Source organism: Narcine bancroftii, chromosome 9 (assembly GCF_036971445.1).
Source record: "Narcine bancroftii isolate sNarBan1 chromosome 9, sNarBan1.hap1, whole genome shotgun sequence".
In the NCBI taxonomy this organism is placed as follows: Eukaryota; Metazoa; Chordata; class Chondrichthyes; order Torpediniformes; family Narcinidae; genus Narcine; species Narcine bancroftii.
This window is the reverse complement of record NC_091477.1, coordinates 21,692,483-21,706,631: the sequence shown is the minus strand read 5'-3', so window position 1 is coordinate 21,706,631 and position 14,149 is coordinate 21,692,483. Positions and strand designations below refer to the sequence as shown.

Genomic DNA, 14,149 nt, shown 5'->3' with positions numbered 1-14,149 from the left:
GTCCACGTCAGCTGCAGGCTCGTTTGTGGCTGACATGTCCGATGCGGGACAGGCAGACACAGTTGCAGCGGTTGCAAGGGAAAATTGGTGGGTTGGGGTTGGGTGTACTATCTACTAACAAAATAAATTACATTTGTTATATCTTCTACTTTGTTTTACTTTTCATTTGTTGTACATTCTATCTTCCATTTCTGTGTAATTTAAACATTCACAGCAGGAATATAACCTACATTTAAAGATATTGCGGGAAAAACACGGCAATTGATTCTCTGGTTAAAGACATGACAGCCTTGGTTTATTCCCAGTCTATAAGGACTTAGTTGACTTCAATCAATGTATCATGGAGGGTATTATTTCAATTCAGTATTCTTCAGTCTAGAGTGGGAAAAAAAATTCTGTTTATGTACACCATCCAACGACAATCAAAGAGTTTGCAAGTCACTGTCTCGGCTGACAAATGAAGACATTTAATCATCACCCTCCGAGATATTTCAAAAGGCAGGCTGTTGGAAGAGAATTACAGGCCAGTTTGACTCTCTGCCTCTATGGTTGAGAGGAGGAATACAGAAGGAAAAAAAATGTTCAGAACATATATATGTACATGCTGCTAGTTGGTCTGAAACTTTTTTGTTTGTTATTTATGCAATAGCACCCTTCACCATGTTAGAAATATTTTGCATGAAAATAAATGATTCCATATATCCATATATTACAAAAATCATAACGGGGCTGTCAGATGTCTTGTTCTTTAATCTATTATTTCTTCTTCGCAACATATATGTGATTGAGAAATAAAATATTTTTTACCAGAGATTACTATCTCCAAAATGATTACCCCCAGTACCTGCCAGTTACAATTATCTAATTGGTAACCCATTGATAAAAAATGTGTTCAGACAGGTAGATGATCCATTCCACCACATCAACAACCAGGCTATAAAGCTGAAACTTGCTATTAGAATCTCTTTATTCATTAGTATTTCCCACATACTTTCATCACTCAGAATTGACCTTGTGCAATCACTACCCCTTGAATCAGGTTGTCTTCTGTCTGAGACTTCAACTATTGTAATTAAATAGCTTAACAGACCAAAACGCTGAGTGGATCAGCGTTTTTATGGACCTTGATTTGACAGGAATGAAGCTATTCATTGGAGTTAACATCTCACCAAACAATACCAAAGAGTGTCAAGTAAGACACTAGGGAAAGGTCTGGTGCTGGTGTTGAAGTGGAGAACATAATGCAAACACAAATTACACAAAATTCTTTCAAACTGGTTAAGAGAAATGCTGAGAATTCCAAAGAGCTGTCACGAGCACCCCCTTTTGGTACATGAGCCACAGTGTCAAAGTAATCTTGCTTTTCTATGCCGAGTACAGCATTTTCTTGGTACATATGAAAGCATCATTTTAGTAAGATTTCAGATGATACTTTGCCATACCCCTTTGGTTATAATGCAAACTCAGATGGGACTTGTTCTTTTTGCTTTGTGCAATGCTTTATTGAACATCATTATGAAAAACCTGTAGAGTTTTAGTCTGTCTCCTGAGGGGATAGGTTTCAGAAGCCATTAAATGAAGTAAACCAACTTTCATCCTTAGTATCTATTTGCTGCTGCACAGTGATCATAAAGTCTTGTACATAAAAGATGTTTAACTTGCAAAGCATATAATTACTATTCAACTAATTTAAATGGTTACATTCGTCTTTGAAGAGTCATGTGGAACAGATATTCTTATGCGAAAGATTATAGGTTAAAATTAGGTATCAAATGCAGCTCCTTTTATGATTCTTGTGTTTGATGTCTGAAATTATCCAAAATCTTTTCTGCTCAAATGCACTCCTTGTTCATCCATCCTGTGGATTTTGGGAAAGGGAGATGCAGAGAGGGTTAGTACCTTCAAGTTCCTGGGAATCCATATAATCGGCGGACCCTCCTGGAACCAATGCCGTGACTTTCCAGGAAGTCTAAGGACAACTGCCGTATTGGTGAATACGCCATTAAATTTCTACACGTGCGCTGTAGTAAGTATACAGAGTGGTTGCATCACAGCCTGATTTGGAAACCTGAGTGCTTGGGAATGCAGAACATTTCAGGAAATAACAAACCTAGCCAATTGCATCCTTTGAATGCATCTACATGAGGTGCTGCCTCAAGAGGGCTGCCAACATCATGAAGGATCCCATCACCCTGGTCACAATCTTTTCTTGCTACTCTCTTCAATCAGAAGCTACAGAAGCCTGAGGTCCAGGAGCTCCAGATTCAAGAACATTTTTATTTCCAACAGCTATCAAGCTCTTGAACCTCCCCATACTATTCTAACCCTAACCAGGATTACCAAACTATCTGTTTGCACTAATGAAACATCACTACTTTTTCTTGCACTAACTCCAAATGTGAATATTTATCTGTCTATTCTTTTATATTTATTATCTCTTTTTCTGCCTTGTCATGCTGTGGTAATTTAATTATACTATTGGAGTTGGTGCGTTTACGTGTTGTGTCGTTGCAGCAAGTGAGAATTTCAGTGCATATGTTCATTGTACTTATGTATATGACAATAAACTCTCATTGCTGTATGCACATCCATTAAGACAAGGATTTTGAAAAACTAAAATTAAATGAGAGGAATAAATGGAAAAAAAGTATTAATTGAATATTTAAAAAAGGCCTTCCATCAAGAAAAAAAAGCTTAATTAATCATTTTATTGATATACCAGTGCTACCTATGATAAACCATCATCCTCACATGAACTGGAAATGGCACATAATGACAAAAATGACACGGATTCTTCAAATTCCTCAAAAAAAATATAAATTGCATTGATTAGTGATAATTAATTGAATTATTTCACCAATAACTCGTTATATTTCTTCCCAGTACAATCCTGCTCTGAGCATAGAAAGATATGGTAACAACAATTAATAAATCAGAAACCTAAGAAATGTCAACAAATCAACTCAACAAAAGTTTCTGTTACTGATGGCAGATGTACCACTGGTCATAGTCTTGATCCATTAATAACGAGCACTTGTTAACCACCAAATCTTAGTTGGGGTTGTTACAGAACCCTCCAAATGGCAACACACTCTCATGTCTATAGAAGGAAATAAGGTAACGAAAGTCAAAAACACTAAGTGGAGAACTTATTTATTCCATGATTGATTTGTATGTTCATATTCACTAACCTGGTTTACATGGTGATGGGTATTTGTGTATTGTATTTGGAGGAAACAGGATTGCAAAATGTGGATTTCTTCTAAACATATCCATTACAAGGTGCCAGCAGCCTAGGTTCAAGTCCGCTGCTGTCTGCAAGGAGTTTGCACATTCTTCCCATGACCACATGGGTCCCCTCTGGGTGCTCTGGTTTCTTCCCAATTTCCAAAGACTTATGGGTGAGTTGGTTAATTGATCACATGGATGTGATTTGGTGGTATGGACATTGTGCTGGAAGGGCCTGTTACTGTGCTGTATCTCTATGAAATTAAAGATTATTTAAAATTGAATCCCTGTACAAAACCGATAACAAATTAAAATTTATTTTATTGTAATGCACAGGTTTTATATTGATTCTAGTTAATGTTTAAAAAAATTAATTTTATATAATGAATAGAAACAAGGCACTTTCAGTTGTTAAGCTTGTTTTTGAAATGAGTTTTGTTCGTTCTTTCCTCTTTTGGGCTGGCTGTACAGACTTAATGGTGTTAACAAACAAAATTATAATTTTATACAAGAATCTCATTGAAGAAAATGAATTATAAATCTCTTGAGATAATTAAGACTTTGTAGTCAACAAGAAAACTTGGATTTAGTTTAATAGAATTGAGCCCTTCATTATTTGGATGAGCTCAGTGCCACTTATGCTGAATAGATTCCACAAAAACCTTTAAAGGGGACATTTTGAAATTAATGATCTGGGAGAGAGCTCTAATGCAGTGAATTATAAAATCACTCATAAAAAAAAATTATGAAAATCTTTATATAGTGTTGCCGAACCTTTGTAATAAACTTTTGAATGACAAATTTCCCTGTTTACATTTATCATGGAAAAGCTATCCTCAAATTGGACCTCAAGGTCAATGTATGAATGCCCATAAACATTGATCACATGAAGTCCTGGAATCCAAAAATCACTAAATAGTTGCAGAAAGTGGGAGCATTTCCTCTAAAGTCTCTGCCAACCTCTTACCTCTTCCAATCATCCTTGCATGGTCCTATGGTTTTTTAAAAAAACCAATCTGTTGGCTTTTGGGAATCCACAGTCTTCATCCGAAATTATTTCACAATTTCACACTTTAAATAGTGTCTTACCTTCCATCTTTATTAAGACATCCAGATTAAAAACATTACTTCCTTTTTGAACCTTTTTTTCTACTGGATATTTTTATTTCTACTATATATTATTTCTACTGGTTCCTTTACAAATGAGAACACTACTGGCGAGCTGGTATTTATTGCAACGCAATTGATATTGAAATTCATTTCAGAAGGCAGGCTAAACATGGAATTTGGAAGGGCAAGGAATGATTAGGTATGAACTTTGTCCATTTGGAAACTCAAGTGCCCAGGAACACAGAAGTTCCTCAACATGATTATCCAACTGCACGAAAACCAACAAGGTCGGGTCAGATACAGCAATGAGCTCTCTGAACCCTTCTCCATTAACAATGGCGTGAAGCAAGGCTGTGTTCTCGCACCAACCCTCTTTTCAATCTTCTTCAGCATGATGCTGAACCAAGCCATGAAAGACCCCAACAATGAAGACGCTGTTTACATCCGGTACCGCACGGATGGCAGTCTCTTCAATCTGAGGCGCCTGCAAGCTCACACCAAGACACAAGAGAAACTTGTCCGTGAACTACTCTTTGCAGATGATGCCGCTTTAGTTGCCCATTCAGAGCCAGCTCTTCAGCGCTTGACGTCCTGCTTTGCGGAAACTGCCAAAATGTTTGGCCTGGAAGTCAGCCTGAAGAAAACTGAGGTCCTCCATCAGCCAGCTCCCCACCATGACTACCAGCCCCCCCACATCTCCATCGGGCACACAAAACTCAAAACGGTCAACCAGTTTACATATCTCGGCTGCACCATTTCATCAGATGCAAGGATCGACAATGAGATAGACAACAGACTCGCCAAGGCAAATAGCGCCTTTGGAAGACTACACAAAAGAGTCTGGAAAAACAACCAACTGAAAAACCTCACAAAGATAAGCGTATACAGAGCCGTTGTCATACCCACACTCCTGTTCGGCTCCGAATCATGGGTCCTCTACCGGCACCACCTACGGCTCCTAGAACGCTTCCACCAGCGTTGTCTCCGCTCCATCCTCAACATCCATTGGAGCGCTCACACCCCTAACGTCGAGGTACTCGAGATGGCAGAGGTCGACAGCATCGAGTCCACGCTGCTGAAGATCCAGCTGCGCTGGATGGGTCACGTCTCCAGAATGGAGGACCATCGCCTTCCCAAGATCGTATTATATGGCGAGCTCTCCACTGGCCACCGTGACAGAGGTGCACCAAAGAAAAGGTACAAGGACTGCCTAAAGAAATCTCTTGGTGCCTGCCACATTGACCACCGCCAGTGGGCTGATAACGCCTCAAACCGTGCATCTTGGCGCCTCACAGTTTGGCGGGCAGCAGCCTCCTTTGAAGAAGACCGCAGAGCCCACCTCACTGACAAAAGGCAAAGGAGGAAAAACCCAACACCCAACCCCAACCAACCAATTTTCCCTTGCAACCGCTGCAATCGTGTCTGCCTGTCCCGCATCGGACTGGTCAGCCACAAACGAGCCTGCAGCTGACGTGGACTTTTTACCCCCTCCATAAATCTTCGTCCGCGAAGCCAAGCCAAAGAATATATTATTTCTACTGGTTCCTTTACAAATGAGAACACTACTGGCGAGCTGGTATTTATTGCAACGCAATTGATATTGAAATTCATTTCAGAAGGCAGGCTAAACATGGAATTTGGAAGGGCAAGGAATGATTAGGTATGAACTTTGTCCATTTGGAAACTCAAGTGCCCAGGAACACAGAAGGTGCAGAGTGGCAAACCTAGACAAGTCTACCATGTAGAACTGTATCCAGGGAAAATAGCACCTATGGCAAGCACTGAAATTGCACCCCCATGTTAAAACTACTTACTTCAACCATTCATCCCACAATCATCCCACACCGCCACCATGCCATCAACTCTCCCTTCCCTTCCTGTCTTCACCGCAGTAGAACCCTAAAATAGTAATAACCAACATTGTGTGGGATATATTGAGATATTGGAAAGCTATCTACACCTTAAAAAGCACGACAGTCCGTTTCAATTTAAAAAAACCCTCTGCCTACTTCAAAGGTCAGCATTCACTGAATAAAAGCAACAAGTGGCGTTCCCCGGGCCAGAGTGGAGCCACCAAAGTTAAAGGTGTTGAGTAGCTGTCACCATCCCTACAGGTGTCTTCTCTTACCTTTGGTAGAGAGGTGACACTCGGCACTGAGCCCCTGGTGGGAGAGAAGCAGGAAGATGCCGAAGCCCACACTCAAACTCATCCTTCAGCACACACCCTCCTCAGCCCTGGCTCAGATTTGGGTGTCGGGAGCTCCGATATAGGCTGAGGGGAGGTACGGAGTCCAGCGTCGGGTGCTCCAGTGTAGGCCAATGCTTGCTCATCAAAGAATCACGATAAAAGACAGTCAACGACACTAATTATGTTTTCTTCAAAAGAATATCAAATTCCTTTGTGGAAATAGCTGTTCCGTTTCCATTAAAAGTTGATACAGTTTAATTTTGTGCCTTTGCTGCAGTTTGGTTTGGCATTTTTTGGCTCCCCTCGCACCAGTGTTTTTATGACAGCAGTCGTTGAGAAGAAGAGAGCCACCAAGTTTAACCCCACCCACTGCCAACAAAGCTCTACATTTTCATTGTGCCCTGTACTGCCTGTCACCTATCAGGAGTCGAGGGCGAGTCTTCACTGACAATGCAAACAGTTGGTATTTCTGGAATGCATTGAAACCTGATAAACAATTCAAATCAACTCTGCGCATCCATCACTGTCACGTTGGGAGTTAGATGGGGGACCGCTACACCAACCGTGCCACCTGACATATTGCTGTAAATTTCACACATTACGTTGTAATTTATTAGAACTCTAATTTTCTCCATCTCCATCGGGCACACAAAACTCAAAACGGTCAACCAGTTTACCTATCTCGGCTGCACCATTTCATCAGATGCAAGGATCGACAATGAGATAGACAACAGACTCGCCAAGGCAAATAGCGCCTTTGGAAGACTACACAAGAGTCTGGAAAAAAAAACAACTGAAAAACCTCACAAAGATAAGCGTATACAGAGCCGTTGTCATACCCACACTCCTGTTCGGCTCCGAATCATGGGTCCTCTACCGGCACCACCTACGGCTCCTAGAACGCTTCCACCAGCGTTGTCTCCGCTCCATCCTCAACATCCATTGGAGCGCTTACATCCCTAACGTCGAAGTACTCGAGATGGCAGAGGTCGACAGCATCGAGTCCATGCTGCTGAAGATCCAGCTGCGCTGGATGGGTCACGTCTCCAGAATGGAGGACCATCGCCTTCCCAAGATCGTGTTATATGGCGAGCTCTCCACTGGCCACCGTGACAGAGGTGCACCAAAGAAAAGGTACAAGGACTGCCTAAAGAAATCTCTTGGTGCCTGCCACATTGACCACCGCCAGTGGGCTGATAACGCCTCAAACCGTGCATCTTGGCGCCTCACAGTTTGGCGGGCAGCAACCTCCTTTGAAGAAGACCGCAGAGCCCACCTCACTGACAAAAGGCAAAGGAGGAAAAACCCAACACCCAACCCCAACCAACCAATTTTCCCCTGCAACCGCTGCAATCGTGTCTGCCTGTCCCGCATCGGACTTGTCAGCCACAAACGAGCCTGCAGCTGACGTGGACTTTTTACCCCCTCCATAAATCTTCGTCCGCGAAGCCAAGCCAAAGAAAGAATTTTTAAAATATTATCCATAGGTTTAATCTTTCACAGATCTGTTGAAATGGTAATTCTTCAGATTATAGTACATTACTCTTTTCAGTCACACACCAACACGCTTTTAATTCCCGTTTTAAAGATGATACACAGTGGTATAATACATTTTCCAGTGAAACAAGAGTTTACAGCAAGCACTGGAAACAGTGGCCTATTGAATTTCAAGGGAGTGTGGTGGAAACAGGACCCTTATGAATTTCAAGTGAGTGCTAGTAATAGGGCCGTGGTTTAGTTTCAAAGATAACAACCCAATTAGTCAAGGAAAAGTGAACGGGGTCCTCAAAGAGTTTGGAGGGAGTCCTGTAAAAGTCAGTTTTCAACCATATGCCAAACAATCAACAGTTTGCAGAGTTTTATTGTAACTATATCAAAATACAATTTACTGGATGAACTCAGCAGGTCAAGAATCATTGCGAGAAAAATAATTGTCAATGTTTCAATCTGAAATTATCAAGACTCCAGCCTTAAATCAGAATGATCTTGTTGTCTTTCAATGGGTAGACTGATTATCAAGTAGCTTAGATTTTTTAAAAAGCCAAATGCAAAAAATTCTTTGAAGCCTGGACCTTGGCTTCACTTTTTCTTTGAAATTGGTTTTCATTTGCTTTTTTATATATTGCTTTTAGTTTATTCCATTATATGCAATTATTTTAAAAGTTATACTTTTAGCAAATTTTCCACCCTTTTAAATTGAAAAGTGTGCCAAAGATAGCGATACAGCTCGATCCTAGAGCAATTGGCATTGGGAGTTTGCGGGGAGTGGGAGGTGGGGAGTGTCAACGGATGGAGTTAGGTACCGTAGGGATCAGCGACAGCCTGCGGTCTGCCATTAATCTAATAGCATTAATCTAATAGTCACATATTCAGCCACGCTCCTACCAAACTAAAGAAACATTTTATTTTTGTAAAATAGATGAACTTGACAATTATATTTACATGTATAAATAAATGTGCTTCACAAAGCACGTGAAGAGCTGCACAATCACAGAGGATCCTTGCCACATGGCTTTGTTTTATCCAGTGCTTCATTATGAGACTAGTTGATAAGCTTAGTGGGTCTCTAAATCGTCTGTTTACAAATCCGTTCAACCTGTCTGACAGACACTGGCTTGATTTCCATCAGAAAGCAAAAAGTGATTGTGTCATTAAAGAACTTCAGACTGTCATCCATAACTGGAAGTTCTTTTGTCAGATGGAGATTGTTTGTTGGGCTCAGGAGTTTGATATTGGGCAAGCAAGGACAATGGCGCCCAGGGCATGTAACTGGCTGCCACACCCTAGATACACCTATGCTTCCATGGACAACCTCCCATCCATTGAAAGTATCCAGGACCACCAACAGAACTCTCTATACTACTGAAACACCACTTGTTTTTCTTGCACTAGTTGCAATGATGAATATTTATTGATCTATCCTTTGATATTATCTCCCCACCCCACCCCCCCCCCCCCCCCCCACCCACCTAACTCCCTGAACTCACTTTGCAGGACCTCATCGCCATTCCTTCCCATATCATTGGTCCCTACACTGTCCATGACATCTGGCTGCTCACCTTCCTCTTGTGAATACCATGAACTTGATTTGAGATGTCCTGGACCCTGGCAGCTGGGAGGCAACATACCATCTGGGATTCTGTCTCTTCCACAAAATCTTTCAACTTATATTGAATCCCCCTATCACTACAGCTTGCCTCTTCTCCTCCAGAGACCTAACCGCTGTTACCTGTCCCTGGTAGCTCATCCCTCTGAACAGTATGTAAACATTCTATTAAGGGGAATAGCCATAGGAGTATCCTGCACTGCCTGTCTACTCCCTTTGTCACTCTTGACTGTGACCCAGCTACCTTCCTCCTATTGCATCTCCTATTGGGTCCCTGCACCTTCTGTCTATTAGCCCCTTAGCCTCCCGAATGATCCAACTCCAGTTCCAATTCTCTAACATGGTTTGAAAGGAGCTGCAGTTGGATGCACTTCTCATAGATGAAGTCAGAGACACTGTTGGCTTCCCTCACTATCCACATTCTGCAAGAGGAGTATGTGTTTACCCTGGCTTGCTATTCCACTCCCTATGAAATAGAGGAAAAAAAAGTTAGAAAAACCTGTCCTTGCCTGTGCCCTCTTGCTGAATCCTTTTGTTTTTCAACAGGGTTGTCTTTACTTTATCTCAATTCCTGCACCAACATCTCAGCCTCTGCTTGCAGAAGCCCTTTGAGCCAAAGCCTCCAACTCACCCATCCTCCAGCAGGCCACTCACACACTGGAAACTCCAACAATGGACTCTCTGCTTGAGCTTCCCTTTTTATTTGCTGCTGGCTCTATCTGTATCAGAGACCAACCAATTGCCAAGGTTCTTGCTCTGCATCAATTTAAACTCACCTGAAAAAAAGCAAAACTCCCGACACTCCAGTAGAGGTTGAGTAAAATTACAATGTCTTAAAGACATTTCGATAGGTACACAGACAAGGAATTTAGAGGATTATAGCCATATGTAGGCAAATGGAACTGACACAAGTAGGCAGCTCAGCTGGCACAAACTGAAAGGCTCATTTCTGTGCAGTTGAATGGTCTATGGCACCTAGCACACTCTATTAGGAATAAGTACATGTGCACTGGTTACCAATTTAGAACCTTACATGGCAACTCCACAATGTACAAATGTTTTAGAATACATAATAAGAACCATGAGTCCAAAGCCACTTAACAGGAAGAGAAAGTTTAAAAAAAATCTACAGCATTTGGATCTTTATTGTTATTTATTTCACTGAAAGATTAAACTGTAAATATAATAGGAGCCCTGCTTCTCACTTCAACATTGTGATGTCTCTGAGTCAGTATTGGAAATTAAAACAAAAAAACAGAAGTATAAAAACTGTGCACAATAGTGTTTTTTTCTCTTGCAGTGTAGGCAGTTTACAAGAATAAAAGATTTAAAATGGAATGTACATTGCAATCTTAAGCATCTCAAATACAGATGTCAGATCCCAGAAATAGGAAATGTCTTGGTCTTTGTGCAAAGGAAGAAAAGAACATGAATGAAACTGAATACTTCCTCAGGTTAATTGTAACTTTCATTTATTGCCCTTGGTGACACATCTATTGCTACACTAATAAAGGAGACAAATTAGAGATTGGCATCTTATACAAGTTATAATGTATACAAAGTTATATATACAAAGTACTGAAGAGATATCATCTTCCTTCATTGCTGCAAATGTAAACACAACTTGGAAGACAATAACCTGTTCCAGAAAATAGTTCATCTTCTAACAGGAATGATTTTAAAAGGATGTGGAGACAGAGTGAGACCAAATTGACCAGTCATATTTGGTGCATCAATAGCTTCAGGTAGTTTGAAGAAAAATGACTGCAGGAGACTGCTGAAGATGATGAACAGTTCCATCTTTGCCATTTGCTCTCCCATGCAGATTCTTTTTCCTGATTAAAAAAACAAGGGACCAATGTAAGAGAAATCTGAAGTACAACATACTATTGCACAGTGCCATCTAGTGACAGATTTCTTCCATTGCATAGCCCTACTTCTCTTCAAATTAATGAAGAAAACAAAACCATCTAATTTTATGGCTGAAACTCAAAGCCCTCTTCTCTTTTTTGTGAGAGATTATAGATTTTTTTGGAGATAAATTGGAGCAGTTTTTTTTAAGTGTAGGTCACATAAAACATTTCAAACAGATCTTATTATCTTATTTAAAATACTGGAGCTCTGCTCAAGCTAGACAGGGCAGCCTCCAAGAGCCCTTACAAAAGCTTTGGAGAGTGCCCAAGAGAGTTCAATGATGGATTGTTGTTTACAAAAAAAAAGCAACAGATGAAAGAACTCAGAGGAGTAGGTTCGGAGCCGTAGGCTGTCTGGGAATGCTGTTTCCTGTTCTAAGAGAGTCATGTGGTCTTTGCAAACAGAGAGGGAGTCAAACAGGCTTTTCTCTGTGCATGTGAGAGAGAGAGAGAGAGAGAGATCAGTTCTGCAGTACTAGAGTTCAGCAGCAGCAGGTGAGCTGGAACCTGACAAGCTTGTGGAAAAACCCCATTTTGAAGATGGGTTTTTGACTGCTTAGTTCAGCTTGGTCAAAGCCCTTGTGGTTCATACAAGAGGAGAGGACTGGCTGCCTAATGTTTCACTTGAACTAAGAGAAACAAAAAGGTGACCTGAAAGAAAGAGGTTATCATCTGGAAAACCCTGAAGGGGGCAAGTTTCTTCAACAAGACACTGAAGTGACTGATTAATGGAACCAGTTGTGGATGTCCAGCAAGCAACAAATTTCTCTCTGAAAACCGACAAGAATGTTCCTGAGCAGTAACCATTTAACTTTCAAGCACCAAAGCCTGGTGAACCTCTGTGCACAGTACAAGAATTGCCTGCAACTAGTAAACTTGGAGGAATAAGAAGTGAGATTGGACTTGTGAATCAAAGAACTTTTCTAAACTTACACATTACATACATGTGCGCTTAGAATTAGAAGGGGGTTGTTAGATTAGCTAAGTTAATAGTGATAAGTTAAAGTGTGATCCTGTTTTCATGTTTGAAAATAATTAAAAGCAACTTTTGTTTAACCATTTGTCTTGGTGATTACCTATTACTGCTGGGTTTTGGGGTCCTCTGGGCTCGTAACATTTTCAATAGCGTGTGTGTGTGTGTCAAGAGCACCCTACTTTAACTTTAATTGCAGCTGACAGCCAATCTCAGAAGGACAAAAGAATGCTACACCACAGAAAACAGGCCTTCGGCCCTTCTAGTTTGTGCCAACCATTATTTCACTAGTCCCATTGACCTGCTCCCATTCCATAACCCTCTAGACCTCTCCCATCTATGTATCTATCCAATTTATTCTTAAAGCTCAAGATCAAGCTTGCATTCACCACATCAGATGGCAGCTCATTCCACACTCTGAGTGAAGAACTTTCCCCTAGTGTTCCCCCTTTAAGCTTAAAGCTATGACCTCTTGTATTTATCTCCACCAATCTAAATGGAAAAAGCCTACTCACATCCACTTTGTCTATACCACTCATAATCTTGTAAACGTCTATCAAATCTCCCCTCATTTTTCTTCACTCCAAGGAATAAAGTTTAACCTGTTTAATCTTTCCCTGTAACTCAACACCTGAAGACCCAGCAACATCCCAGTAAATATCTTTACACTCTTTCAATCTTATTAATATTCTTCCTGTAGTTGGGCGACCAGAACTGCACACAATATTCCAAATTTGGCCTCACCAATGTCTTAACAACTTCAACATAACATCCCAACTCCTATACTCAATACTTTGATTTATAAAGGCCAAGATGCCAAAAGCTTTCATAACAACCCTGTCCATCTGCAGTCACCTGCAGGGAACAATGTATCTGCTCTTCCAAACTCCTCAGTGCCCTACCATTTACTGTGTACACCACACCATACCTTGGTTTATCCTTCCAACCATCACCATACCTTGGTTTATCCTTCCAAAATGCATCACCTCACACTTGTCTGCATTAAACTCCATCTACTATTTTTTGGTCTATTCTCCCAGTTGGTCCAGATCCCTATGCAAGCTTTGAAAATCTTCCTTGCTGTCCACAGCGCCCCCTATCTTTGTGTCATTAGCAAACTTGCTGGTCCAATTTACCACATTATCATCCAGATCACTGGGTAGGGAAGATGGCCATTGCTCTGCTATAAATTTATGCTACAGCACCAGTTGCCTGCCTCCATCGGCTCCAGAGGGCATTATGAGGCACCTCTCGATATGAATGCGATGGTGGAGAGTTTTCGATCCACCCTTGTAGGAGGCCTGACATAAAATGGCCTTCTGACTTGAATGGCTAACCTCTTATCTTGCGTCTGCATCTGTCATACGTGGATTGTGGTGGAACACACCAGACCTCCCTGTCTGAATCATATTCGAAAGTCACATCAAGGTGGACCCCAGCCATCCATTAGTGCACAACTTACCGCTGGCTCACTTAAATGATTCAGTGTCATCATTGATGACCAGCTCAGAATGGTACAAAGATCGATGCCTGCCACATTTATTTCTCTCTGCCTCTTGGTGCAAGTCCCAGACATCACTCCATGCCAGGTTGTTACTGTGAACATCACTAGAGGAGTCACAGGTAAGGCG

At 41.2% G+C, this 14,149-nt stretch overlaps 1 protein-coding gene across 3 annotated transcripts in view; it reads right to left on the bottom strand.

Moving 5' to 3' along the window:
• Positions 1-1,764: 1,764 nt before the first annotated feature.
• The window catches only part of cyp2u1 (cytochrome P450, family 2, subfamily U, polypeptide 1), a 29,392-nt gene continuing 17,007 nt past the window's right edge, over positions 1,765-14,149 (bottom strand). For 2 of the 3 annotated variants that reach the window (XM_069898328.1, XM_069898329.1), the window contains exon 5: positions 10,767-11,467. In XM_069898328.1, coding sequence (XP_069754429.1) covers positions 11,289-11,467 — 179 coding nt within the window. In that variant the 3' untranslated portion in view covers positions 10,767-11,288. Of the gene's footprint in view, positions 1,859-10,766; positions 11,468-14,149 lie in introns of those variants that run through there. The other variant, XM_069898330.1, reaches the window with a different exon arrangement.